This window comes from Rhinichthys klamathensis, unplaced genomic scaffold (assembly GCF_029890125.1).
Source record: "Rhinichthys klamathensis goyatoka isolate OS25496 unplaced genomic scaffold, OSU_Roscu_1.1 h1tg000001l_1, whole genome shotgun sequence".
Lineage (NCBI taxonomy): Eukaryota > Metazoa > Chordata > Actinopteri > Cypriniformes > Leuciscidae > Rhinichthys > Rhinichthys klamathensis.
In genome coordinates, this window is record NW_026606555.1 from 5,368,652 (window position 1) to 5,395,525 (window position 26,874).

The 26,874-nt window shown below is 38.0% G+C and overlaps 2 protein-coding genes across 3 annotated transcripts in view; one reads left to right on the forward strand and one right to left on the reverse strand.

The window, feature by feature from the left end:
• Positions 1-591: 591 nt before the first annotated feature.
• ndufaf7 (NADH:ubiquinone oxidoreductase complex assembly factor 7) lies at positions 592-11,970 on the reverse strand. Its single transcript, XM_056251888.1, has 10 exons — positions 11,857-11,970; positions 10,602-10,762; positions 7,882-7,962; positions 7,671-7,781; positions 5,592-5,802; positions 5,443-5,501; positions 5,239-5,352; positions 3,847-3,990; positions 1,708-1,881; positions 592-842 (listed from the first exon to the last, which is right to left on the reverse strand). The coding sequence occupies exons 1-10, from the start codon at positions 11,894-11,896 to the stop codon at positions 639-641; spliced, it is 1,299 nt and encodes a 432-aa protein (XP_056107863.1). The 5' UTR covers positions 11,897-11,970; the 3' UTR covers positions 592-638.
• Positions 11,971-15,466: 3,496 nt separating this feature from the next.
• The window catches only part of rps6kc1 (ribosomal protein S6 kinase polypeptide 1), a 38,075-nt gene continuing 26,667 nt past the window's right edge, over positions 15,467-26,874 (forward strand). Inside the window, exons 1-7 of one of the 2 annotated variants that reach the window (XM_056252024.1) lie at positions 15,467-15,639; positions 16,256-16,291; positions 16,783-16,903; positions 17,029-17,144; positions 22,136-22,229; positions 24,248-24,307; positions 26,045-26,395. In XM_056252024.1, coding sequence (XP_056107999.1) covers positions 15,538-15,639; positions 16,256-16,291; positions 16,783-16,903; positions 17,029-17,144; positions 22,136-22,229; positions 24,248-24,307; positions 26,045-26,395 — 880 coding nt within the window. In that variant the 5' untranslated portion in view covers positions 15,467-15,537. The remainder of the gene's footprint in view (positions 15,640-16,255; positions 16,292-16,782; positions 16,904-17,028; positions 17,145-22,135; positions 22,230-24,247; positions 24,308-26,044; positions 26,396-26,874) is intronic. The other variant, XM_056252100.1, reaches the window with a different exon arrangement.

A 26,874-nucleotide genomic window follows, 5' to 3' on the forward strand; every position in this document is an offset into this window, starting at 1 on the left:
TGCAAAGACTTTATCTACAGCTCAAGTCTTCGACACTCATTAAACGGATAGTTCACCCAAAAATGAAAATTCTGTCATCATTTACACACCATCATGTTGTTCCAAACCTGTGTGAATTTCTGTTCTTTCTCTGTTCTTCAATCCACTGCTGAATATTAATTCCATAGCCTCTCTTCACAAATGTCATTATTCCCCTTTGAATTGAAATTATTCTGCTATGAGCTAAATGACTTGTTTCCCTTATAATAACTACAACTAGAAAAAATACAGTTGCTTCAGAACTAATATGAAAATAAAAAGATTCATGACATGATTGTTAAACATTTTGACCAGTGATATTACATCGCTCATAGTGAACGTTTTCCGAGGGATGAGGTTGAGGAGCGATCACGTAAGAATGTGCATTTGAAGTAGTAAAAAAAAAAAGGTTAAAAGTTGACACCTAATTTATCTAGGGCTATGATTAATTTTGACAGAATCAAAATGTGGGTATAGGGGGTGATTTCAGACACAAAGGGAGAAATGTGCTCGATACTATAAAAACGAGTGCAGTTCAATGTACATCTGTAGCCCCGGATCTACATCTAGTTGTGTAGTTATTCAGAACACGTGGACGTTGCGGTCCATTTACAGTGTTTTCATTGCGTAGTGAGCTCAGCAAAGCCCGCCACGGGCACCGGCGTCGAGTTCTTCTGACTCCCCTGACTTTGAGCCAGCCGACCTCGACCGAGCACAGAGAAGAACTGAAACCTGTGCCCCATCTTCTCAGGGTTGATCAGCATGTCGTAGCTGTTGGTGAGCTGCGCTCTGGTGGACGGGTCATGACTGCTCCTCAGGAGGACCTGAAACACAACATGAAAATACAAAAGGTCGTGAGATAAAGCAATTCTCCCTGAAAAAGTTGCATTATTTTGGGTCAGTTATCAAAATACTACACACTTACACTTCTACTGTTTTCATATACAGATAGTTGTAAATACTATATCCTAACCCTAACAGAAAACTTAATGCAAACAAACTTTTTTTTGTAACATTGTCTTTACTGTCATTTTTGATCAATATATTGCTTTCTAAATAAAAGTATTAATTTCTTTTAAAAAAAAAATCTTGCTGATCCCAAACTTCTGAAGGGTACCCGACAGTAATTTAAAATGGTTCTATTGGCCTTTAACTCATGCACTCTCAGGGCCCTATTTTAACAATCTAAGCACATGGTCTAAAGCACAAATGCACTTATGGCGTGTCCGAATCCACTTTTGCTAGTTTAACGACGGGAAAAATGGTCTGCGCGCATGGTCTAAAAGGGTTGTCCCTATTCTCTTAATGATGAGTAATGGGTGTGTTTTGGGCGTAACGTGCAATAAACCAATCAGTCTCATCTCCCATTCCCTTTAAAAGTCAGTTGCGCTCACAATTTTGCTATTCGCTATTTACATGGAGGAAAACTGCTTCTCTAGCGAGGAAACGGATCTGCTCGTGCGCGAGGTTAAAGCGTGCAGACCATCTACGGGACAAAGTGTACGTGTGTTGTGGACCCGCCTATATGCACATATTTCTAACGTGCTCTTTAAATAACACAAAAAAATTGTGCCATTGACTTTAGACCAGGTTTCAGTTGGTCAATGGCCAAAAAACACACAATTGTGTTTCACATTGCTCAGGATGCTTTTGAAACAAGTCCACAGACATTACTTCAGTCGTTCTCACCTGCAGGCGTGAGTCAATGCCCATGTTCTTCAGGAAGGATCTTTGTGTGACGGGTCCCAAGCAGGTCACCTGATCCCCTGCCATTCTCCTCAGGTAACTGAAGTCCACGTCTGCTGTCAAGTCTGCCATGCCAGGTGCTTCCAAGACATTGTGGAGGTGATGGCCTTTAAAGCCCTGCCACAAACATAAACTTTAACAACAAATTCATGCAGAAAAAACATGTTCATAATAAATTATCTTGTAGACACTTGCTAAATGTAACCAATGACGTACATCCAAGTAAATGAGACTCTTTCAGATTTGGTGAGGGAGGGACATAAAAATTAACCCTCATGTCATTACAAATCCATATGACTTACTCATGATACCAAGATCAAAAAATACTTGAGGAAAATTGAGGGGAAAAAATGTGAGCAAATAATAAGAATGCAGCATATAGTGGTGACAGTGCATGAAGCACCTTGGTTTCCGGATGAACACCGAACATCCTAAACTTTTATACAGTTGCAATTTACCTCCCCTGTTGTAAGAGCCATGATCTGTATGTTAATGAAGCACAGACCCCCCATTGATTGAGATCTGTCCCATTCCACAGTTCATTTGCTCTGGATTTGATCACACCAAATAGTGCAGAAACAATTAATGGGTTTACTTAGATCTTCTTCTCTATGATAAATCAAGCTTATTAGGTTGATTGAAGTATTCTACTGTTTTCCTTTTCCTTTAGTGTGTAATGTGTCTGTTTGTGCATGTATAAGATTTGCAAAGTTACAAAGCTCATAGTCTCCCAGAAAGCGATTTATTCTAACAGAGAACACTGATCCAGACCTGCCTAAAACACCTCGATCCAAGTCCAGAAATTACTGTCACAATGTGAAATATTAGCATAATGCCCACCCATAGGCATACACAACGAGAGAAGACAAGGCTTCAGTGAACTGATGTGTTGTCATCATGTCGTGTGTTTGGATGTGAAAGCAAAACCCCTTTGTTTGTCATCTGAAGACAGATGAAATTAGGAATCAGTGGTCAAGATTTAGTGATAATGATGTTCCTGAGCAGTACAACCCAAAAGTTTGCTTGTGTAGTGCCAGATATACACAAGTCATGCTTGCAATGCCAGTTCCAATTGGTTTGCTTGATCGTCCACGTTTCAGAATGTGACTCGGACACTAACTAAGATGGTAAATTAGATGACATTATTAATTGTTTGCGTTTCTAATTGCTTTAAAGGCTTCAGACTCCGAAACTCACGATTATGGTAAGGGGCGTTACATTTTCAAAGCACGCGTGGTGTTTGGCCAATCACAACACACTGGGACAGCTGGCCAATCAGAGCACTCTGGGCTTTTCGGGAGGAGGGGCTTTGTAGAAATCAGCGTGTTCCAGACAGACTGGGTATAGAGTGGTGCAGGTGTGACGTCACTTTGTAGGCCAACCGGCAGTTCGCATCACACTGGTTCCCTCAACAAAAACCCAATAGGATTTTCCCATAGGCAGATGAACACAACTTTTATTAATTTTGAAGCCCAAATGCAGTCGCCAGAAGTAAAAAGCTAAAGGTAGGCTATTAATAAACTACACCATGGTCGCATGACTTCTACGTCACCATCACTAAGCTTCTGACAACTCTTTCAGTTTTTATCTATAAACATTTTCGCCGAAAGTCTGAGTTAGAATAGTTTGTAAGAACACAATTATAAGCGTAACGATGCTGTAAAAGCGGACTAAGTTTACCTTTTAGTCACATTTAGCCACTTGTTAGCAACCGCCTTTTTCAAGACACCTAACAGCTTCAAAAAACCACGAGTGGGGTGATACTGATGTATTTGTGTACAGTGTTAAAATGCAACTCTATTGAAGAGCTGCAATAATGTACAGTATGTGAAAAATCATGTGTTTTTTGAACATTAAAGCATGTTAACCTATTCTATTACACCCAATGAACAAAATAAGGAACTATTAAAATAGCAACAATGTGACCGCTTAAAAAAGTCCATGTTAGTCCAAATTAATACATTTCAACAGCCCTGCAAATGATCATGTCCACAAGCTTCCACAAGATAAGAACACAACAACTATCCAGGACTGACCACATCAGAGAAAGCCTGAGAGAGATGGCTATCATGTGGCACTTACTCGGAAAGTATCAGTTTTTGTTCCATCATGCCCATAGTCTACAATCAATGCTGCGCCTCCGTCATCTGCAATCCGATTGGCCAGTTTCTGAACAATGACTCCCCCTTCTGGACACACTTCCACATGCTGCCTGTTTTCATCTTTCTGAAAATAACAATTGACAGGGTTCACTCACTAACAAACAAGAAAGTACAAAAGGATGAAACATAGAAATCTTTTCAAAACACAAATGCCAAGTATTTTTTGAATCATGAATATTGTCATTTTCTTATGGTTTTACCTCTTGACAACTTGAACTAACCATTCCATTTCATAAAAAGTTAAATTGATCTGATATTATTTAGAGACACAGGCATTAAAGGGTTAGTTTACCCAAAAATGAAAATTATGTCATTAATGACTCACCCTCATGTCGTTCCAAGCCCGTAAGACCTCCGTTCATCTTCGGGACACAGTTTAAGATATTTTAGATTTAGTCCGAGAGCTTTCTGTCCCTCCATTAAAAATGTAAAATACTTTTTGGTCCAAAAATAACAAAAACAACGACTTTATTCAGCATTGTATTGTCTTCCGGTTCTGCGTTCACGAGTCCGCAGTGACGCTGCTGACGTAAGACGCTGCTGACGTGTTATCTGGTGTACTAGATAACTGGTTACCAGATAGACGTCAGCAGCGTCTTACGTCAGCAGCGTCACTGCGGACTCCTGAACGCGGATTGACAACAGAACCGGAAGACAATACAATCCTGAATAAAGTCGTAGTTGTTATTTTTGGACCGAAATGTATTTTCGATGCTTCAAAACATTCTAACAAACCCACTGATGTCACATGGACTACTTTGATGATGTCTTTATTTCCTTTCTGGACAAGGACAGTATACCGTACATTTTCAATGGAGGGACAGAAAGCTCTCGGACTAAATCTAAAATATCTTAAACTGTGTCCCGAAGATGAACGGAGGTCTTACGGGCTTGGGACGACATGAGGGTGAGTCATTAATGACATCATTTTCATTTTTGGGTGAACTAACCCTTTAATGTTGGATTACCATTACAATGGTGTAAATATGCAAAAAGGATGTTTCCCTCTTATGTCAACATTATTTATATATTGCCAGACTTTGGACAAGCGCATAGAGGGATAATATAACCCTCTCGCCCACGCCGGAGGCATTTAGTCTTGCTCAAAGACGCATCTTTTTAGTCTGCCGTTTGAGGCAGAGCAAAGTTAATTGTTGTTAAAGTGTTGTGGGAATGTACATATTTGCACTTTTTTTATTATATAATTTATACTTCTTTTTAACCTTACTATTTTGGAAAGCATTTCAATGAACTGATGTTGCTTTTACACGGCCACATGACAAATGTTCTCAGCGAAAGAGGGAGAGCTCGCCTGTATAAGCATGCTGGAGGCCAGTGTGGGTCTGTGAGAAACCACAAATCTCAGTTTTTCTGGACGTTCAGGGTCAATATCAACCATCACCTCCCGCCAGCTGTTCTCTGTTCTCTAAAAGACAAAGAAAAAATCCTTTAATGTAATGCTAATGTTTAAGTTGGAAAATTATTATTTTAAAATTAACTTATGCTAAGAGTGTACCTGAAACTTGTGAATGGGTAAAGCATCGAAAAACTCATGGGCAAGGAAGACACTAAAACCTGGCAAAAGCAAAACAGACTTTCATTACAACAAGAAAACATCATTACCTTATCAAGGAGCGAGTTTGTGTCAGTTTGATGTGTCCGTACCCCTAGGGACATCCTCTATCCTGCGGTACCAGTTTATAGGCAGGCCAGTAAATGTGGTGCCACTGCGGTAAACAAGCTGATCCTCATTACATGTCCACGTCTGATCTCCAGTTAGACATTTGGCCTGAAGTTGACTTAACTTTGGGCTGACCTCCACGAGATGAACAGAGATATCAGTCTCTCCCAGGACAGCTTTTAACTGACTGAAAACCTGGCAAATAAGAACACAACACTTGCTCATATGAAATTTAGTGCATCCCCACACTTGTAAGCACATAGAGTATTTCTTTGGTACTCTAAATTGTATTTGTGCAGTCATTATGTTTTGTGCATAGGCTGCTATCCTTGCGTTACACGTTTTAAACAAGACTTCCTTCCATGGTGAAAAAATGACTTGCCCTCTCTCGTTCTATTTTCACTGTTGCAAAAGTTGATCAGAAGACCCTCAGTCACAAACAAGAAGACTGATTCAACAAAACTGGGCATTTTTGTTCAGTAGGTCCAACCCAAAGAAATCCTCCTTCACAGTCCGCACTAGAGTTCAACTGGATCGTACTATTGGTGGTCGTCTTCAGGCATGAAAAGAGGACAAAGAAGTCAGATGCTTCAAAATAGAGCTTATACAGGGAGGGTCTTCAGTGAACGAGAAACGCTTCTGGGTTGTACGTCAGAACGCTGGCTCATTATTGGCCAGCTTCACACGCATCACACACATGACCAGCGTCGGCCAATAGTGAGCCGACGTTCTGACGTACAACCCAGAAGCGCTGCGCTGTTACACTACGTCAACAGCTTAGGAGAATGACATGGAAGAGAAGAGATGGTTGAATAAAGTTGTTATTTTAGGGGTTTTTGCGCACAAAAAGTATTCTTGTCGCTTGATAAACTTAAGGTTGAGCCACTGTAGTCACTTGGACTATTTTAACAATGTTTCTACAACCTTTTTTTTTCTGGGCTGGCAGAATACAATTACCTTGCAGCCTATGGAGGAGTGAGACAGCTCTCAGATTCCATCAAAAATATCTTAATTTGTGTTCGGAAGATGAACGAAAGTCTTACGGGATTGGAACAACATGAGGGCGAGTATACTGACAGAATTTTCATTTTTCCTTTTAACAAAAAGGAAACGTTCAAATCGCTTAAAACAGACGCGATAGCTGATTGGAACGAGTGATGTTCGACGGCGGCATCCATCTTTGTAATGTAGGCTACAAAATCTGCTTCAAAATCCCAGCGCTGTCGTCATCGTGTAAAGCCCGCCCCAACGTTTCTGATTGGTGCCTCGATTTCGACGGATTGGAAATGGGCTTGAATGAGCTCTTTGCCAGACTAACTTTCAGAGCAAATCTAAATTTGCCGGAAGTTGTCTGGGTTTTCCCAGGCTACTTCATTTGTGTTCCAAAGATGAACGAAAATCTTATGGGTTTGGAACGACATGAGGACGAGTAAATGATGACAGAATTTACATTTTTGGGTGAACTCTCCTTTAAAAAAATGTTTTACCCTTTAATTTATTGTTTTTATTATTATTTTTCCAATTCATATTGTATGCTTAATGAGGAACACTTACTGCCAGACGTTACTGGAGCTTTCAGTGGGACCGTGCTCTACGGTCAGATGAGCTGCTACTATGCTGATCAATTTCAAGCTGAACTTTTAACACATGTGTAGTGAGTGACAGCTAAGAAATCACAAAAGATGCACTGAAAAAAAAAAAACTAAATCAAACCTGTGGGCTAAAATGAAGAGGAGAGTCCACAGGTTTCTTATTGAGGTTTGATTTAGTTTTTGATTTAGATTAGTTTTTGAATCTAAAGAACCTGGAGAGATTCTGTAAGGAGGAATGTTTTCAGATCCCTTGCTATGTGTTCTTCAACATCATTAAGCATTACAGGAGAAGTAATCATTGTGGCACACAATTTTGCTTGGATTTAAAAGTGAGATTTTTGTGAAGGTTTTGAATGAAAGACCAAGAAGCAATTTTACACATCCTGTTTTGCTCATATTTACCAAAAGTGCCAATATGAATGAATTTTATGGTGCCTTTCCCTACCAGACAATATCCATTGAAGTATTTACCCTCAGGATGTCACTGGCCAATGAACCTCTACCTGGCCCGAGCTCCACTAACTGGAACACACTGGATTTCCCCGCTGCCATCCACTCACTGACACACCACACACCCAACAGCTGTGGAAGAAAGACCATATTATACACACACACACACTTTTTTTAATAAATGTATGGTTTTATATTCAATTAATGCTTACAAATTACAAATAATGCTTACCTCACCAAAAATCTGACTGAGCTCTGGTGATGTAATAAAATCACCACCTGCTCCAAGCATGTCATTTTTCACATAATATCCCTGAAAACACAGAAAACAGAATTTGGATTTTTGGCGAAAGAGCAATTATTATCTAATTAGCTCTTGTAATGTCTAAAAGTGGGTGGGTAGATTAAAATGAATGCATAAATGCTTATTGTTTATTATTAAGTGGATACAGAATGACCAGCTTCTGACCAGATTTGTAATGTTTTCTAAACTACAGATAATAAATAGTTTTATATACAACCTATTACTGAGCTACTAAATGGTGTAATGCTTATTCTGATATTCTTGCAGGCAGTTCAATTCAGACATGGGGGAGGGGCATATTCTCATCCAAACGTCCATGTTAGGATTGTGTGAAGTCTGCTTTATCCAAATAATCAGATTTTCCTGGCTCTAATGTGAAAATGAATGAATGAATGAATGAATGAATGAATGAATGAATGAATGAATGAATGAATGAATGAATGAATGAATGAATGAATGAATGAATGAATGAATGAATGAATGAAAATGAATGAATCAATGAATGAATGAAAATGAATGAATGAAGGTATTTATATAGCGCATTTCCTAGTATACCCAAAGCGCTATACACTCATGTCAGGTGTCTCTCCTCAACCACCAGTGTGCAGCTACACATTAACTGTCAAGCATTTTGCATTTTTGTCAGACACTGTTGCTCTCGTTCAGTGGACTTATGCAGATGAGAAACCCGCAACAAATCTTTCTTGGTGTGTTTAATGACTCGTGTCGCGTTAGAGCTCTGTACTTATGAACAAGATGGGATAGATCGCTGTACAGTGGTACACACCGCATCCTCTTATCTTCTGAAGATGACCCTGTTTGGTCCATATATGGATGAGTTTACTAATAAAGTTGGGGATGAGATCATGTTGTAGAGTTTTTATTTTACACTACACAACTGGAAAAAATGTAGTGTATGACAAATGTGTGCTGTTGTTTAATACACGAGAAGCGCGTTTAAGTCCCACCTGTTACTGCCTTCTCCCCCCTCAGAAACATCACCGACATTCATGACCTCTAGACTAGATTACTGTAATGCATTACTAGCTGGTTGCCCTTCATACTCAATAAACAAGCTATAATTAGTCCAAAATGCATAATCATATAACACCAATTTTATCATCTCTACACTGGTTAAGTTCCGTATCAATTATAAAGTATTGCTTCTGACCTATAAGGCCCTAAACCTTGTAGCTCCTGTGTATTTAACTGATCTTCTATCGTCTTAGAATCCATCCAGCTCTTTAAGATCACAAAACTCTGGGCTTTTGGTTGTACCTATCATATGTAAGTCGGAAGTCCACTATAGGAGGGAGAGCGTTTTCACATTTGACTCTAGAATAGCTTTCCTGATAATGTTCTGGGCTCAGACTCACTTTCCCAGTTTAAATCTACACCTGTGAAGAGACTAACTCCTGCGAAGACTTCAGATGATGCCAACTCTGAATCAACATCCACCAATGCTACATTTGTCTATATATCCTAATCATTTGTCAATTAACAAGTATTCATTACTTCAATGAGCTCATTGTTTCTGCCTTAAAGGTGCAGTGTGTGATTTTTAGCGCATCTAGTGGTGAGGTGGTCGACAGGAAGTGATGTCGTCGTCTGAGACAGCAGAGAGTCGCCAGTTAAGCAATGAGGTTTCTTTACAAAGATTAATTAAAAAATAAGGTTTACTTTATTATTCAGTAAAACAATGTTATTGCGAATATTATTGTTAGTTGTTCATCATTGTGTCAGTATTTTATTCGCTGACTTTAGCTAGCTTCCTTGCACGAAGAACAACGCGTTTGTCCATTCAGGGCCACTGTAGAAACATCTCGGCGCATTACAATGTAAGGGGACCCGCGGTGTATCTAAATAGAAACGGCTCATTCTAAGGTAATAAAAACATAACGGTTCATTATGTAAGGTCTTTATACACCACTGGAAACATAGTTATGTATATGATATTGCATTTCTGTCAACAGATTCTCCTAAATATTACACAATCCACCTTTAAATGAATACATTGTTAGCTAAATCCATGACATGTACATTTCTGAAATACATAACTTAGACAGTTACATCTGATAACAGATCACTCTAAATTGTAATGTGGACTCGTGCATTTTCAGAAAAGCTTCTTTGAAACGATGTGTATTGTGAAAAGCGCTATACAAATTAATGCGAATTGAATTGAATAATTCAATTTAATTCGCATTCATTCGTATAACGCTTTTCACAATAGGCTACATATCGGGGGATGAATGAATAAATTCACAATACATACTCAGGGAAGTCAATTAGAATAACTTTTGCTGCTTTAACCACTAGCCAAGTTTATATTTTACATATATTTGTGTGTTTTTTCCCCTCAATAATTAAGTAGTGTGTATTTAGTGGATAGTGTTTAACACGTGAAAAATAGTGATCATCAGTTCTACACACAGAAAGGTAGATATTCTACAATGATCAAGAAAAAAACAGCACAGATATCATATAATTATCGGCCGATACTCCGAATTGAATCGGTTATGAAAAAAGGCTATCGATCACCCAATTTAATCATTCAAATAAGGACTGCGATTCATCTTTACCCAGCCCTAAAAGTTTCGGAATTCCATAATACACAGTATAAAAAGTGCTTGTGATATGATACATACCGACACTGGGTTAGTGAGCGACTCCCTCATATACTCAGCTACTGAGATTGGACCTGTGGCAGTGATCTTGGAAATAAGATGTTTAAGGATGGATGTGTTTGACTCCAGTCTCCGGGTGGAAGAGTTTGAGCAGGATCGGTTTCCACACATGGTCCACAGCACTACAACAGATAGAACTGTATCAGTACTACTATGCACCTCTTTTGTTCTATGCAGAACACACACAAAATAATGAGCACATCTTGTAAAAAAAGGCTTAATGGCTAAATTTGTACAAAAAAATGTTTATATCAGCATCTTAGAAATGATTTCTGAAGGATCATGTGACTTTGAAGACTCGAGTAATGGCTTGTGAAAATGCAGTTTTGCCATCACATGAATACATGATATTTTAAATTATATTACAAAAGAAAACTTTAACTCCATCTCTGCATATGCTGTGAGTTTGGGTTGCTTATAACGTTCATCTGGGAATGCAACGTGCGTCATTTCACCAGATTTGTAATGTAAATCATTTATAAATCTACGCCAACACAGAATACATCAATTACATCTATGCATATTTGATCATGCTGTCAAGGTGTAATAACAACAATCACCAGGCTGTTGGCGCCTTCTGCAGGCCTTTGTTATAATACGTCATGTACACAAGTTGATCATGTTTAAATTGTTTATTACATTATGTATTTTAAAGGTGTTGTCCAATAAAATCATGATTATTACTTGCTTTTGATACTTTATTTGAACCCATTATTATTACCTCGTTGTTATTATATTGCGCCACCTGACATTTGGGGGGTTTAAGATACCAAATTATAAATTCATATTTATTATTTAAATGTAGCTACTAAAAATGAATTCAAACTAAATAGGTTCTATAGAATAAAGTGATATGTCATAAATGTATCTAATTATTTTAAGAGGAAATAATGCACTTGGAAATGTATATATAGCCCTGTTTCAGATTAGCAGTATTGTTTACACTATTAGCCTACATGTAAGCAGTAGACTATGTGCATTTACCGTTTACATGCATAATATTTAATATTTGATTAGACCTCAAGTTTTATTTTATTTTGTTTTTATTTTATATTTTATTTTGAGTGACACTAAGCACGCGACGTAGTGAGATCATATGACAACATTGCAGCACACTATACTGTCTGAAACGTTTATCACTGCAGATTTAATATCTGTTGGTGTTCAACACGTGAATATATACTGTATCACTTTGGGCAAAATAATCTCATCTCACCTTCTGGCATTAGCCGCCTCAGCCTCAGCACAGTCCTCATGTTTCTCTCATTAACACCTTATGTCATGCCCCGAAATCATAAACATTAATGAGTGAACATTGACGTGCTACACACCGCTGTCACCATAGACAGGTCACAAGCGTCACAAGCGTCAGAAGCAGAAGTCCCTGAGTCGTCTTCTTCTGTTTATTGGTAGATCGCACTTCAGATCAGTGCATTACTGCCATCCCCTGGCAGCTTACAATAGTACCCTTCCTCCCTCTCCAACAAACCAGGGGTGTTTCTCAAACGGAAGGCTGTATCCTACTGAGGCTGTGTCCTTCCTAGTCCAGTCCTTCAGAGGCTTGTAGGCTAGAGTCCTACTCATTACGCTATAATGAGACGGTATAGGAAGTGAGCATGGCTACATCATAAATGTTTCCGCCCCGCGTTCACGGCACTAAAATACCATTTAAACTTAATTTTGGAAAAATACTTTGTATTACAAATCTTTATATTAACTGGCTTTCTATTAATACATACAGTACAGTGAATGACAACCATCTGCGGTCTCCCAGTGGCTTACAATACTGGAAAATTAGTACTTGTCTGGAAGTGATTAATTTACAGCAAAACAAAAGATAACATCTATGATTTAATGTCCAAAATCATTATTTTTGTCTTACATTTCATAATAAACTCAGACGAGCTCAGTACCGACTCATTTTCCGTCAGTTTATTTTCGTGAATTTGAATATGTGCAAAGGATTGTGGGTGATTTAAGACAGCGAAGGATACATCCCATGCATCCTTCAAAACAGGCCGAAAGAAAAGAAGATTTTAGAAAAGAAAAGAAAAGAGATTTTCAGCCTTCGTAGGATGCAGCTTTGCGTTTGAGAAGCACCCCAGCTCTGCCTGTTGAGCTCCTCTGGCTTTACTTCCGGCTCTGCACACTTCACGGGTCTGTTGCATGCTTGATTCTAGTTGTTTTTCAGGAGATCTAAAAGTCGTTTCAGGCCGGTCTTGATTGCATACAGTTCCATATCACTTCGCCAAAATATTTTAGTTATTTCAGATCGAGATTCCAATCTGAAGGGACCGAACATGTTCAGTTCAAAGGGCACTGCGAATGGCAGGGAATAAGGAAACATATAACTTCAAAGGACGCAGATTAACTTTTCGTGCTCATGTTTGTTAAAATCTTCTAACTGATTGTTATCATATTGCTGGATCTCATGCTGCAGTAACAGTGTTTGTGATGTGAATATATTAATGGTACAACACAATTGTTAGATTCAAAAGACATCAGTGAATCAGTCTATTTCATGATGATTATAAAACCATCACCAGGAAATCATCACCTGATCTCGTTTCACTTTAGCTTTCTTTGCTGCTGCAAATGTGTTTGACAAACACACTGTCACAGCGGCCTAAAAAGACAAAAGATACATTAAAGGGTTAGTTCACCCAAAAATGAAAATTCTGTCAGTAATTACTCACCCTCATGTTGTTCCAACCCCGTAAGACCTTCGTTCATCTTCGGAACACGAATTAAGATATTTTTGATGAAATCTGAGAGCTGGATCACTCCTCCATAGGCTTTTTAAGGGATTGAACTTGCCGGCCTCGAAAAGTTATTAAAGACATCGTTAAAATAGTTCAAGTGACTACAGTGGCTCAATCTTAAGTTTATCAAGCGACGAGAATACTTTTTGTGCGCAAAAAACAAACAAAAATAACGACTTTATTTCAACTATTCATTTCCTTCTCTGTGGGCCTCGAGTCAGTTCACTAGTGTAATAGCGTAAGGTTCTGTTGTTGTACGTCACAGGCATCACCCACATGACCAGCGTCGGCCAATAGTGAGCCTACGTGTGACGTAGCTCTACGGAATCACACTAGTTTAACTGACTAGAGGCCCACAGAGAAGGAAATGAATAGTTGAAATAAAGTCGTTATTTTTGTTTTTTTGCGCACAAAAAGTATTCTCGTCGCTTGATAAACTTAAGATTGAGCCACTGTAGTCACTTGGACTATTTTTACGATGTCTTTAATAACTTTTCGAGGCCGGCAAGTTCAATCCCTGAAGAAGCCTATGGACTAGTATGGAGGAGTGATCCAGCTCTCAGATTTCATCAAAAATATCTTAATTCGTGTTCCGAAGATGAACGAAGGTCTTACAGGGTTGGAAGAACATGAGTGAGTAAATACTGACAGAATTTTCATTTTTGGGTGAACTAACCCTTTAAGAGTTAAGAGCCCAACTAATGGAAACACTAATCACTGTTATGGTGACTTCAAATGAAACACATTTGAGTTAAACCCAGTTAATTCTCAATAACAACTTCTGTAGAAGTCTGACAGAAATAAAGTCAGTCTGGTTAGTAATAAGTGAAGCTGGTAATGCTGTTTGTGGAGTTGTTTAATCCTCCTCTGCTGAGATCTTCGCAGATTTAATGTCTTCTTTTCTCTTCAGTTGATTTCATCTAAGACTGTGGCTGAAAGTCAGTTTTAGTTCTTGTGTTTCCGCTCGTCTCTTTTTCTGTTCTCTTCTTTCCTTCAGTGATTCTGCTTGTTAGGCGTATTAAGGCTGAGATGACTCCATATTTAATATACACAGGTTTTGTGGCTCAGATAAGGTCCAGTTCTGGTTTATTTCTTTGCTCTTGGCTGACATGTGGCATTACTATGGTCTGCTTGTGGCCCAGATCAGGCAAACAAGAGCGGTCCGCCCGAGGGCCGTCATTCCACGCTGCATGTGGGCCAGATCATCTTTCCACATGTGCCAGATGTGGGCCGGATCTGGGCCGTCACAATGTTGTTATGTGAGTGTATACAGGCCACCAGGGCACCATACAGATTTTATCAAAGAGTTTGCTGACTTTCTATCAGAGTTAGTACTGGCTGCAGATAAAGTCCTAATTGTTGGTGATTTTAATATACATGTAGATAACGAAAAAGATGCATTGGGATTGGCATTTAAAGACATCCTGAACTCTATTGGAGTTAGACAACACGTGTCAGGACCTAGTCATTGTCATAATCATACTCTAGATCTAATATTATCACATGGAATAAATGTTGATGCCGTTGAAATTCTGCAGCAGAGCGATGACATCTCAGATCATTTAATCTCATGTATACTTCATTTAGCCAAGGCTGCAAAGCCGACTCTGTGTTATAAATATGGTAGAACTATCACTTCTGTCACTAAGATTGCTTTATTAATAATCTTCCTGATCAGTTTCAATAGTCAGTTGTGTCTATTTGTACTGCATCCAAATTGCCAACGGGGGGCGTCTGCACACGCAAGGTTGCGCGCGCGCTACGCGGTTTGAAGCACAATCTCTGTCTCGCGTGCGCGCTCGCTCTAGATTACCGGAGATTTTAACTATTTTGCGGTATAATTAGTTTTTTTTTTATTGAACTATCCATTTAAGGTGTACATTTGGCCTGGTTGTATCTTTTTGTTGTTGTTGTTCCTCGATGATTAACCAAAGTCTAACGGGTTTGGAACGACATGAGGGTGAGTAAATGACAGAATTTGTATTTTGAAGGGAACTGTCCCTTTAAATGTGACGCTTCCCGGAAGGTTGCTACGCACGCAGCGTCATCAGCACGGCCTGATTAATATTCATGAGCTCAGCTGTAGCTGTCTATTGTACGGGTAATTGTCCTGCTATGGCGATGCTTGTCTCAGGATGATCTCCGCGCGGAACAAAGACGAAATTGTGCGATTCTACACGGTCACCGACCCTACGACACACAAGAAAGGCTACACGGTGTATAAAGTCACGGCCCGGGTAAGACTTGACTGATTTTACCAGGGTGTAGTGCCCATGTGCTAACGCTAATGTTTATCAAGAATACCAACACAAAATAGGAAAACATTTGTCAGTCAGTGAATTATTTTATTATTCATGTCACATCTGTAATGCCGTGTGTGTGTGTGTGTGTGTGTGTGTGTGTGTGTGTGTGTGTGTGTGTGTGTGTGTGTGTGTGTGTTTGTTTGTGTGTGTGTTTGTGTGTGTTTACTGATGTCAAGTAAATCTAATGCATCTTTAACAGTCACAGTCAGCTGTGTAATATCATAATCATAAACCTGTGATTTGTTTTTTTTATTTATATTCCTCAAACGTATACACATGTCAACTGAAGCATCAGATCAGATGTGACTGAATCAGACATAGACAAAAATATGTAATGTCAATACTGTAAATATGTTATTTCATATAAAACAAATGAATGGTGTTTTTAGATAGTGCAGTGTGTTTCAGTTTTTGCTTTCTCTTCCTTCTTACACACAAACACACACTATGCACAATAAAGAGCTGACTAAAGCAGTATTATTGTTCATAATATAGATCAAAGATATTTGCTGCTCTCTGTTGATGACTATATTATTCTGTTTCTGTCCAGATTATCTCACGGAAAAACCCAGAGGACATTCAGGAGGTGAGAATCCTTAACAAAGTCAATCAAAATGACCTTATTTACTCTTATTAATAGTATACATGTCACCGGTCTAATTGTGAATGATTCATCTGTGCGCCTTATTCCCGTTGGGGGAAAAAAAACCTTTAAAAAAAATGTAATGATTTGATCTACCACTGAAACCACTTTTCATTTTTCATCATTTAGGCCAAATAGCAGTTTAGGTATATTTTTTTAGTCTACAGTTGTAGCTAATGCAGCTTCTCTGAAATCTTGCCAGTAGTTATAGTAATGAATGCAGGTGGTTAATGTAATGAAACTGATTTGCAATTGAAAATAACGATAGATTTTAAAATCTTGTTTCACTCATAAAATTGCCACATTGCAGAAGAACACTTGTGTTACAAACTAGAAACATTGTTTGGAAAACTGTACAAAGCATGGCATGTTCAGTGAGCACTGGAGTGAGTTACTAACACACACTGTCTTTGTGTCTGACTTGTTGTCAATAGATCACAGTGTGGAAAAGGTATAGCGATTTCAAAAAGCTTCATCAAGACCTTTGGCAGATTCACCGAAACCTCTTTGGGCAGTCAGAGCTCTTCCCCCCCTTCGCCAAAGCTATAGTCTTTGGTAAGTGTGTGTGAAAAAAATAATGATTGAGTAGTTGTCCAAACTTTTGCCTGGATGTGCAGATTTGAAATCACAGAAAAATCCTGAAAGCAAGTGCATTATAACTTGTGCTTTTGTGTTTTAAGGTCGTTTTGATGATTCTGTGATTGAAAAGAGAAGACAGTGCTCAGAGGATTTGCTGCAGTTCAGTGCTAATATTCCTGCTCTGTATGGCAGCCAGTCCATACAGGATTTCTTTAAGGTATGTATATTAACTAAGATGCTATCAAAGCTGTCAGGTTGTTTTCGAGAATTTACATTTATTCATTTATCAAATGTGACCCTGGACCACAAAACCATTCACATGGGTAATTTTTTTTGAGATGTATACATCATCTGAAAGCGGAATATATAAGCTTTCCATTGATGTATGGTTTATTATGATAGGACAATATTTAGCCGAGATACAACTATTTGAAAATCTGGAATCTGAGGCTTCACAAAAATTAAAACATTGAGAAAATCGCCTTAAAAGTTGTTCATTTATGTTCGCGATTGTGCTGCATTCACTCACAAAAATAAATGTTTTATATATTTATGGTAGGAAATTTACAAAATATCTTCATGGAACATGATCTTTACTTATCCTAATGATTTTTGGCATACAAGAAAAATAATTTTGACCCATACTTTTGCCACAAATATACCCGTGTGACTTGTGACTGGTTTTGTGATCCAGGGTCACAAATATAGTCATGTGCATTTTAACTATGGGCCTGCAGTTTTATGAATTTCATTGAGAAACACTGTTTTATAAGTTATAGGACACCCTCTGGACATCACACAATAACTCGCCTTATTTCACGGTCAACTACAGTGCGTTCGGAAAGTATTTAGACCCCTTTAATTTTTCACTTTTTTATGTTGCAGCCTTATGCAAAAAACTTTTATAATTTCTTTTTTTTATTATTATTATAACTGAAGAGTGGTTTCCGTCTGGTCACTCTGCTATAAAGCTCAGATCCGTGTTGCAGTGTCCTGCATTTCCACACATGATCTCTGGAGCTCAAACAGACTGACCATCTTGTTCTTACCATGGCTCTTCTCCTCAGGTTGTTCTGCCAACCTTACTCAAAGAAAATATATTTACTTGTATATATGAATGATTAATATATTAAATGATGTAACAGTATATTTGAAAATATGCAGAATAATATATTGTGTTAATATATTACAATATATTGAATAATACATAAGGAATTGCCGCTTTTCATATATTTAAAAATACGTGACAATATATTTAGTAATACACTTCATAATATATCGATGTACATGTGATAAGATATGTTACTGCATATGTACAGATATATTTTCTAATGCAGTATAAAAGGCAAATAAAACCAATCCATCCTATTCTACAGTCTTCAATTTACACTCTTGTATGAGAGCAAACCTAAAAGCATCAGATCCCTCGGTATTCGTATTAAACCACATTTGGAGAACTTAAAAATGAATTTGAACATTTTAAACCAAATACAATTTAATTCTATATCTCCCTGGATATTAAAGAAGCCTAATATCAATTTGGATTTGGATCATCAGAGGAAAGGAGCGACTTATCCAAATGTATATAGACAGCAATATTTGGGCATAAGAAACCAGCTCCCTTTTCACGTACCTATATTCACAGATGGTTCGAAGGTAGACAATGGTGTAACGGCAGCAATGGTGACTGGACATCAACGCTATGGGATCCGTATAACAAAACAGTGCTCAATTTTCTCTGCTGAAGCACATGCTTTACTTTTAGCTTTGGAACATATTGAAAATACACAACAAAAGGATTCTATCATTTTTACAGACTCTAAATCTTGCCTTCAAGCAATGGACACTAAAAATGTATCATCCTTTTGTGGACTGTATCTTAACCAAAGTGTATTATCTACTAAATCAGTTCTTCAGTGTTATCTTCTGCTGGGTTCCTGCCATGTTGGACTCTCAGGAAATGAACGAGCTGATTCAGCTGCTAAGGAAGTTAATGAATGTCAAATTCCTCCTTCAGATATCAGACCCGATTATTAATCGGTGCATTAAATAAGTGCCAAGAAGAGTGGAATATGTGCAAGAATAATAAGCTATATGAAACTCATCCGGAAATTACAAACAGACTTTTTATCACTCTTAAACCTAGACTTGATCAAGTGGTCTTCACCAGATGTCGTACAGGTCACACAAGTTTGACTCATGCTTTTTTGCTTAAAGATGAAGACCCAACTTTATGCATGTTTTGTAAGATTCCCCGAACTGTTAAACATATTTTATTAGATTGTCTTGGACTTAAAAGAAGTAGAATGCTTTTTTTTTAATGAAGTTACACCACTTATTTAGTAAGATTATGCCGGAAAAGGTTTTAGATTTTTTTTATCATTTGTTAATTTAAAGCTGCAGTCCGTAGCTTTTTTTGGATTAAAAATGATCCAGATACATATTTGAGAAAATACATAACCAGACAGTTTTCAACGTTATCTGCTTGCCGTAGCTCGATTCAAAACAGTAAGCTTGTAATAATGTTTTTAATTCCAGTGGTACTGGTGGATTTCCGCTGGAGATTTGAGCATGTCTTTGCGTCATTACGTCACATCTGTACACATAAAGAAGGAGTCTCGGCTAGTAGGCTATATTGTGAGTGAGGATGTTGGAGGTGGAGATTTATAGCCTTTTCTCACAGCGCTTGATATAATTAAACTTATCAATTTGATGGCGGATCTAGAAAGGTTCAAACGACAATCACCAGTGACAACTAGAGATTTACCCGCTGTAAAATGCAAAAGACTTCGGACTTCGGAGTGAAAAAAAGAGACTGCAACCGGACCCGTGCGAAAATAAGGATACATATCGGAAGGACATTACATGTAGTCACGCAATGCTGATGTTGTTAACATTAACAAGTCAAGAACAAAGTATAATTTGCACGGTTTTGCGTGATATGATAAGCGATTGTTAGATTTAATCGGCGCGATTTACTGCAATCTCAGAACCAGAACAAAAGTGGATGTTACTTGCTTGTTCAGATGACATTTTTATGTTTTAAATTATTAAATTATATATTATTACATTAAATTCTTATGTTGGTCATACTTCCAAAAAGAATAATCTGTGATTCTGAATGCCAGTATTGACACCGGCGCGGTGATTGACAGCTGCACACTCTCCTCAATGTGTTCATCCGCGCTGTGTGGTGTCGAACTACAACTCACGTAAAGTTGATAATTCCGCGAATGACTGCAATTGCAAATTTCGAACAGAGATGGCGACAAAGAGGAAAAAATGTGGACTGCAGCTTTAAAAAATCTTGTATAATATGACTTGCTGTTTTTGTTTTTTTATTGTATTTAAATGATATTTGTATTTTTGCCATGAAAATAGCCTTGGATGCTGACATGGCAATAAGTAAACCAATCTGAATCTGGGCCCTGTGGGGGGGAAAAAAGGTCGTTCTGAAGAGCGCAGTGAATTCGCCGTGGTACTTTGATAGGATGCAACCTTTTCAATAAGTCAGTTTGTGAAATTTCATCTCTGCTAGATATTCCACGGATAACTGTAAGTGGTATTATCGGAAAGTGGAAGCGTTTAGGAACAGGCGGAAGACCATGTAAAGTCACGGAGCGGTTCACTGAGTGCTGAAGCACATGGTGCGTAAAAGTCAGCAATCTGCTGATTCCACAGCTGAAGAGAACCGAACTTCCATTGGCATTAATATCAGGAAAGAAAAAAAACAGTGCAATGGGAGCATCATGGCATGCGTTTCCATGGCCAAGCCTCACATCACTAAGTGCGATGCCATGTGTCGGATAGAGTAGTGTAAAGCACGTCACCACTGGACTCTGGAGCAGTGGAAACATGTTCTGTGGAGTGACGAATCATCCTTCTCTGTTTGGCAGTCTGATGGGCGAGTGTGGGTTTGGCAGGAGAACGTTACCTGTCTGACTGGACTGTGCCAACTGTGAAGTTTGGTGGAGGGGGGATTATGGTGTGGGGTTGTTTTTAGGGGTTGGGCTTGGCCCCTTAGTGCCAGTGAGGGGGCATCTTAATACTTCAGACATTGTGAGAAGTGGGACTTTGTGGAATGGGCCTTTTCTATTCCAGCATGAACATAAAGCAAGATCCATAAAGACATGTTTGGATGAGTTTGGAGTGAAAGAACTTGACTGGCTGATTGAACTTGAAAGCCCTGACCTCAACCTCATCCAACACCTTTAAGATGAACTAGAACGGAGATTGGTGAAAATCAAATGTACCGTCTATAAGAGTTAAAAAAAGAACCACAGCATGAATATTTTGGAAGTGAAGTCTGGATGGTAAAAGTGGAGTTTTTAATTTTTAATATTTTAAGTTGAAATATTCACAGCTTAAAAATACAACCAATCACAGTGAAATCCCCCTCCAAATGCAAGCCCTGAAAATGCAATGCATTAAAATGCAAGCACTTTTATTGCAATGCAAATTTTTTAAATAGTGCTTTTTTTTTTAAGTACTTCAATTCGACATGCTTTTTTGTTTCAAAGAAATTTGTCATGAATTTATTTCCAAAAAGTAAATTAATGACAAATTTCACCCTCCTTCATCCCCAGCTCCTCCTCTCATCCAGTCATGACTTGGCCTTCTGATATTCCTTTTCAAATCACTCTTTTTTTTAAATGTATTATATTGTACATTAAATTATTAAACATTGATGATATCTGCAATACCTTTATGTTGGTTCTGATCCGTTTACTCTGAGGGGGTTTTATCGCTGGAGTTCTTGCCCAGAACAGAACCATAACCGCCAATCCAAACTGTATGCTAACTGTCAATCCTCATTGCTGATAGTGATCCTGACAGAACTATAGTTTTTGTTTGATATTTTTAGTCTATACATTTCCTATACTTCCATTTGTATTATTTTATAGTTGTAATGAATACAAATTATTGTAAAATGTTGAAAAACTAGTAGATTTATCCAAACTTTTGACTTGTTGTGTAGGGTTTTTTTTTTTTTGGTTGAATCAAACTCGGGTATCCAGGTAATCCCGGGTAATCAACCAGCTAATCAAACCAAGAGTGAGAACAGTGTGAAGGAAGACCTGTATAGACATATAGAGTATGTCTAGACATGTATAGAGTAACCATTGTTTCCTTTCATGCTTTTCTTTATCATTTCCTCCCCTTTTTGCAGCAATAAAACATGGTGATCTCAATTGTTGTGTGTTTTAGGGTGGTGAGGTGCAAGACAGCTCTGAGCTCATCGGCCCAGCCGAGCCCTTCTCTGATTTCCTAGCTGACAGTCTCTTAGATAGCAGCTCTGAAGGTAAGTTGTTCATCAAACTTGCTTCTTTAAATTAGACACACATAAAATATTACCCACACCCAATAGAGTTAGCATGAATAAACAGTATAAAAAGAAAAACCTACCCTAAATGCATTTCAACATAGTATAAAACACCTGCAAAAAACTGTTATGTGAGAAGCCACAGTTTTTAAAATTCTGTGTTTGAAATGACCTTTTTCACTAACCAGCCAAAATTAAGTTACCCAGTGGTGTAGTCTACGTGATACGCTGGTATACGCCGTGTACCCACTAGGAAAGGTCAAGTATTTCCGTATACCCTCTTAAAAAAGCGTGAGGATACGTAACAACCAAATCACGGAATCTAGTCACAAATGAAACTTATACTGTAGCTATACAGCAGAACGTCACGAAATTTGGCCATTTTTGAATGAATAAATCAAAAGTAGGGCTTTACAATGAATCAATTTTAGTGTCTGTGAATATTAAAGCTAAAAAGACTGCTATATAAAAAATCAGAAGTCTGCATGTTCTGCGCGTCTGTGAATGAGCGGTGCAGTTTCGTCTATTACACACACACACCGAAGCACGCTTGTGGTGTTTTCAGCGTTTCATCACTGTATGAGGAGACGAACACGTGTGAACTTCATCGTAGAGCTGAGAGTCACATCACGAGCTTTGCATTTGATTAAACCTGCTCTGTAACGACTGTGGATAAAACTATCGTTAGTCATATCACATGCACACAGAAACTCCAAGGTGTTTACAACCACCCGTCAAAATAAAAGTTAGTTATAACTTGAAGAAATTGTAACAGAAATATATTACTATAGCACATTAAAGTATACTTTAAGTAGGCCTAATAATAATAATAATAATAATAACAGTTTATTAAAACACACAAAAACTCAAATATCTTCATTACAACTCAGTCATAAAAACTCGGTCTAACTTGAAGAAATTATGAAAGAAATTGCACATTAAAATGTTCTTTTAAAAAAAAAAATATTAATAATAATAAAATCTATTAACTTAAAATTTAAAAATTTAAACAGTTAACTTGCAAAAAAGGAATTAGAATTTTTATTTGATTACATTAAGATTAAATTATTATAAATCTTTTATTTAAGTTTTAAATGAGCTTTATAAATGGATTTGATTACCACTATTTTTAAAGTACATTTGTATTTATCCTTACAATGTTTTAAAAAATGTTTAGAAAATGTCCAGCTGATAAAACTTGTGCTCATGGGACCATAATATTCATATAACATCTGAGGCTAAATGTAGCTCTTAACTGGCGGAGTTAGATGGCGATTAACACTAAACAGTAGAAATCAGTCCAGTCTCCTCAGCTGTAAATGTAATAAATTGACATATTGATAACATGTGGTCTTTCATAATGCTCCCAATACATGTAGATGCACACTGTATACATTAGTGAGTGTGGAGGTGCTTATGGGGTGTTGCTCTGGGACGGGTGAGAATTGGGGGTGGGGGGTTGGGTTAAATCAGAGTATACTCTCTACAAAAAACTAGACTACACCACTGAAGTCTCCTGCCGTTCAAAACTTCTACTAGCCAAAATAAAAAATATCGGAAATAAACCAGATTAACAAAAATACTGCATATATTTATTGGCAAATCTGATTCTGAATCATTGAATGGCTTTCAGTTTTACGACAGTCAAGCATCGTTTGCGGATACCATTCAAATAAAATGTAAAAAAAAATCTCTCCTTTATTGACATCCATTCAAACAAAAAGCTCACTCCAGTGAAAAGGTTGAAATGGAAAATGGCTGAAATGCAAATGTTTGCATTTGGCGGGTGTTAATTTCAAACACTGATGATTGCATGAATGCAGTCCATGTATCCGTTCAGTTAGTTGTTCAGTTTAGTATCTGGATATGTTTGTTATCTTGCTATTTCATGACTCTACACTGTCTCAGAAAATGGTTTCATTTATTGATTTGAATTGATGCTTTTCTCTGATTTTTCTTTTTTTTCTTCTTTTTTTTCCGATGTTGTTTTTCTGTAGTTCCCAAACATATCAGTTTTGTGGATGATTTTCTAGTCACCAACCCATCTAAACATGAGTGTAAGTGAGATGATCCTGCATGTGTAAATAATAAGCCAAAACTTCAGTAGTCTGTGCCAATGCCAGTAAACATGTCATGGTTCTCTGTAAAAACTATTTTATTTAACTATGTGAAAAAAAGAATAAATAAAGAAATTGAATTAGCTAATTATTAATGCTTAAAATATAAGTAATGTAGCCTATTAGTCTAAGTTTGTCACATCAGATTTATTTGTTGTATCTTTTGCTATTGTCTTTGCTATCATCAATCAGTTTACATCTAAATGCGAGGAAAAATTGCCATTGAAACAGTACTTTAAGATTTTGATATTGCATGGTGGTGAGATGGCTTAGTGCGATCATCAAATCGCAACGGTTGTGATGTAATTATATGAATATCTTGATCTTGTTTCAGAGTACTGTAACAGTCTGTGTTTTCAGTTTCGATTCACATTAAATGCTACTCTGCAAGTGCTGTGTTTGAGTCACTTATAATTTGCATTTGTGAACGCAACATTTTTCATGAGAATCGTTTGAAAAATCTGTTGTTGTCAACAAAGGGAAGTGATCAGGTCTCCCTGCGGTTTTCCATCAAAAGCTGAAAAAATGATTTAACGTTTGAAAACAAAGAAATTGGCAACATGAAAAATAAAACTATTATTTAATTGTAAATGGATTATATACAGAAAGTAAGCAAAGATCACTGAAGCTGTTGGACTGAGTTCTGTACTCCTGTTGGTTATTATGCAGAGATTCGCAAACGTGCTGAACTCAATGAACAATGACTAAACTACAGTCTTGAGTGATATTGAGTGGATTCTGACCAACTGTAACACTTCTTATTCTTACAGTCAGCAGACATTAGTGGTATAACGGCACACCGAAATTATGGTTCGATACATATGTTGGATTTGAATCTCATGACAATCGCGTCGTAGGGTATCTTGTAAGTCTAAATAAACAGTTTTCGATATTGATGTTTATTGTTAAGTTCAACTACATTAGTTTAATTTTCTTCTCAAAACTGGCATCTGTCCATTGACGATAATGCAGGTAGAAATTAATTTACGCTTCTAATCAGAGCCGGATGTGACGACACGCGGTTGTGAGTCGCGGTCATAGTGCCAACAACTGGCAGCAGGAAGCATGTCACACACAACGGGCTTTGAAAGATTCTCTTCAAATTACCCAAATTGCTTCAAATGCTGTTAGAATAATTTCAAGACATGGCTCATGTAAAATTGCAAAGGGCTTTGTGATCTCTTAAATAGTGTTGCCATGGTAACTCATCAAAGTTCAAAATGCTTTTCTTTGCATGCTCTTGTTTTAAAGTTCTTAGCATTTTTAAAATTTCATGAAATTTGTCATCCAAACATATCAGAGTTGTTGGCTGTTAGCAAAAGCTAAAACAAGGACGTGCAGTTGGGCTCTGTAGCGCCCCCTTTTGACTAAACAGTTTTAGTTTTAGTCACCAGACTCACCACCAGTACAGTTATTGTTTTCGGCAAGCCAAATTAATGACAACAAAAGGGACACAAGAAGAGTCTCATTGTGCATTGTCAGATTTATATCAAATTGATGTTGTAAATTTGGTAAAGGAGGCTGATCACATGGATGGGCCTACTGTGCATTGTTTTCTTAAAGCTATTAGTAGTGGTGGCACCTTAATGCTTGGGCCTTTTGTTGCTGCTTGCAACATTTTTTTTTTTACCATATCCAGTCATGTAGTTCATACTGAATTTGTGTGTTTAATTGCAGGTGGCAGCGGTCACAGTGAGCTGAATTCTCTGGAGGTTGATGGAGACTTTCTGGCCGCTGTGGACGATGGAATGGCATCAGGCAGCATCAAGCACAAAGCAACACAAAGCAACTCCTCTCCAATCCCACAGCCAGTGACGTTCCCGAGCCGGGTGGGAGTAGAGTCCAGCCACACCAGTGGGACTTTGAGCTTTGCCTCCAGTCTCAGGAGCTCCACAGAGAAGGAGGACTACCTGGAAAAGGCCAGTGGGCTGATCGCTCTAGCTGTCCAGAAAGAAGTGGAGCAGGAATTTGCAGTGGCGTTTTCCTACTATCGTAGAGGTGTGGATCTTCTGCTGCAGGGTGTACAAGGTATGTCATTAAATGCATGTATTTACACATGCACAGCTGCAATTGTCTCATATCGGTCGCACGTGCTTGCTTTGTGTTGACGCACTTAAGATCTATGTCTCTGATTGGCCATTGTGTTCACACGCTCAACATATGTCTCTGATTGGCCATTGTTGACACGCTCAACATATGCCTCTGATTGGCCATTGTTGACGCGCTCAACATATGCCTCTGATTGGCCATTGTTGACGCGCTCAACATATTCTTCTTATTGGCCATTGTTGACGCGTTCAACATATGCCTCTGATTGGCCATTGTGTTCACACGCTCAACATATGTCTCTGATTGGCCATTGTTGACACGCTCAACATATGCCTCTGATTGGCCATTGTTGACACGCTCAACATATGCCTCTGATTGGCCATTGTTGACGCGCTCAACATATGCCTCTGATTGGCCATTGTTGACGCGCTCAACATATTCTTCTTATTGGCCATTGT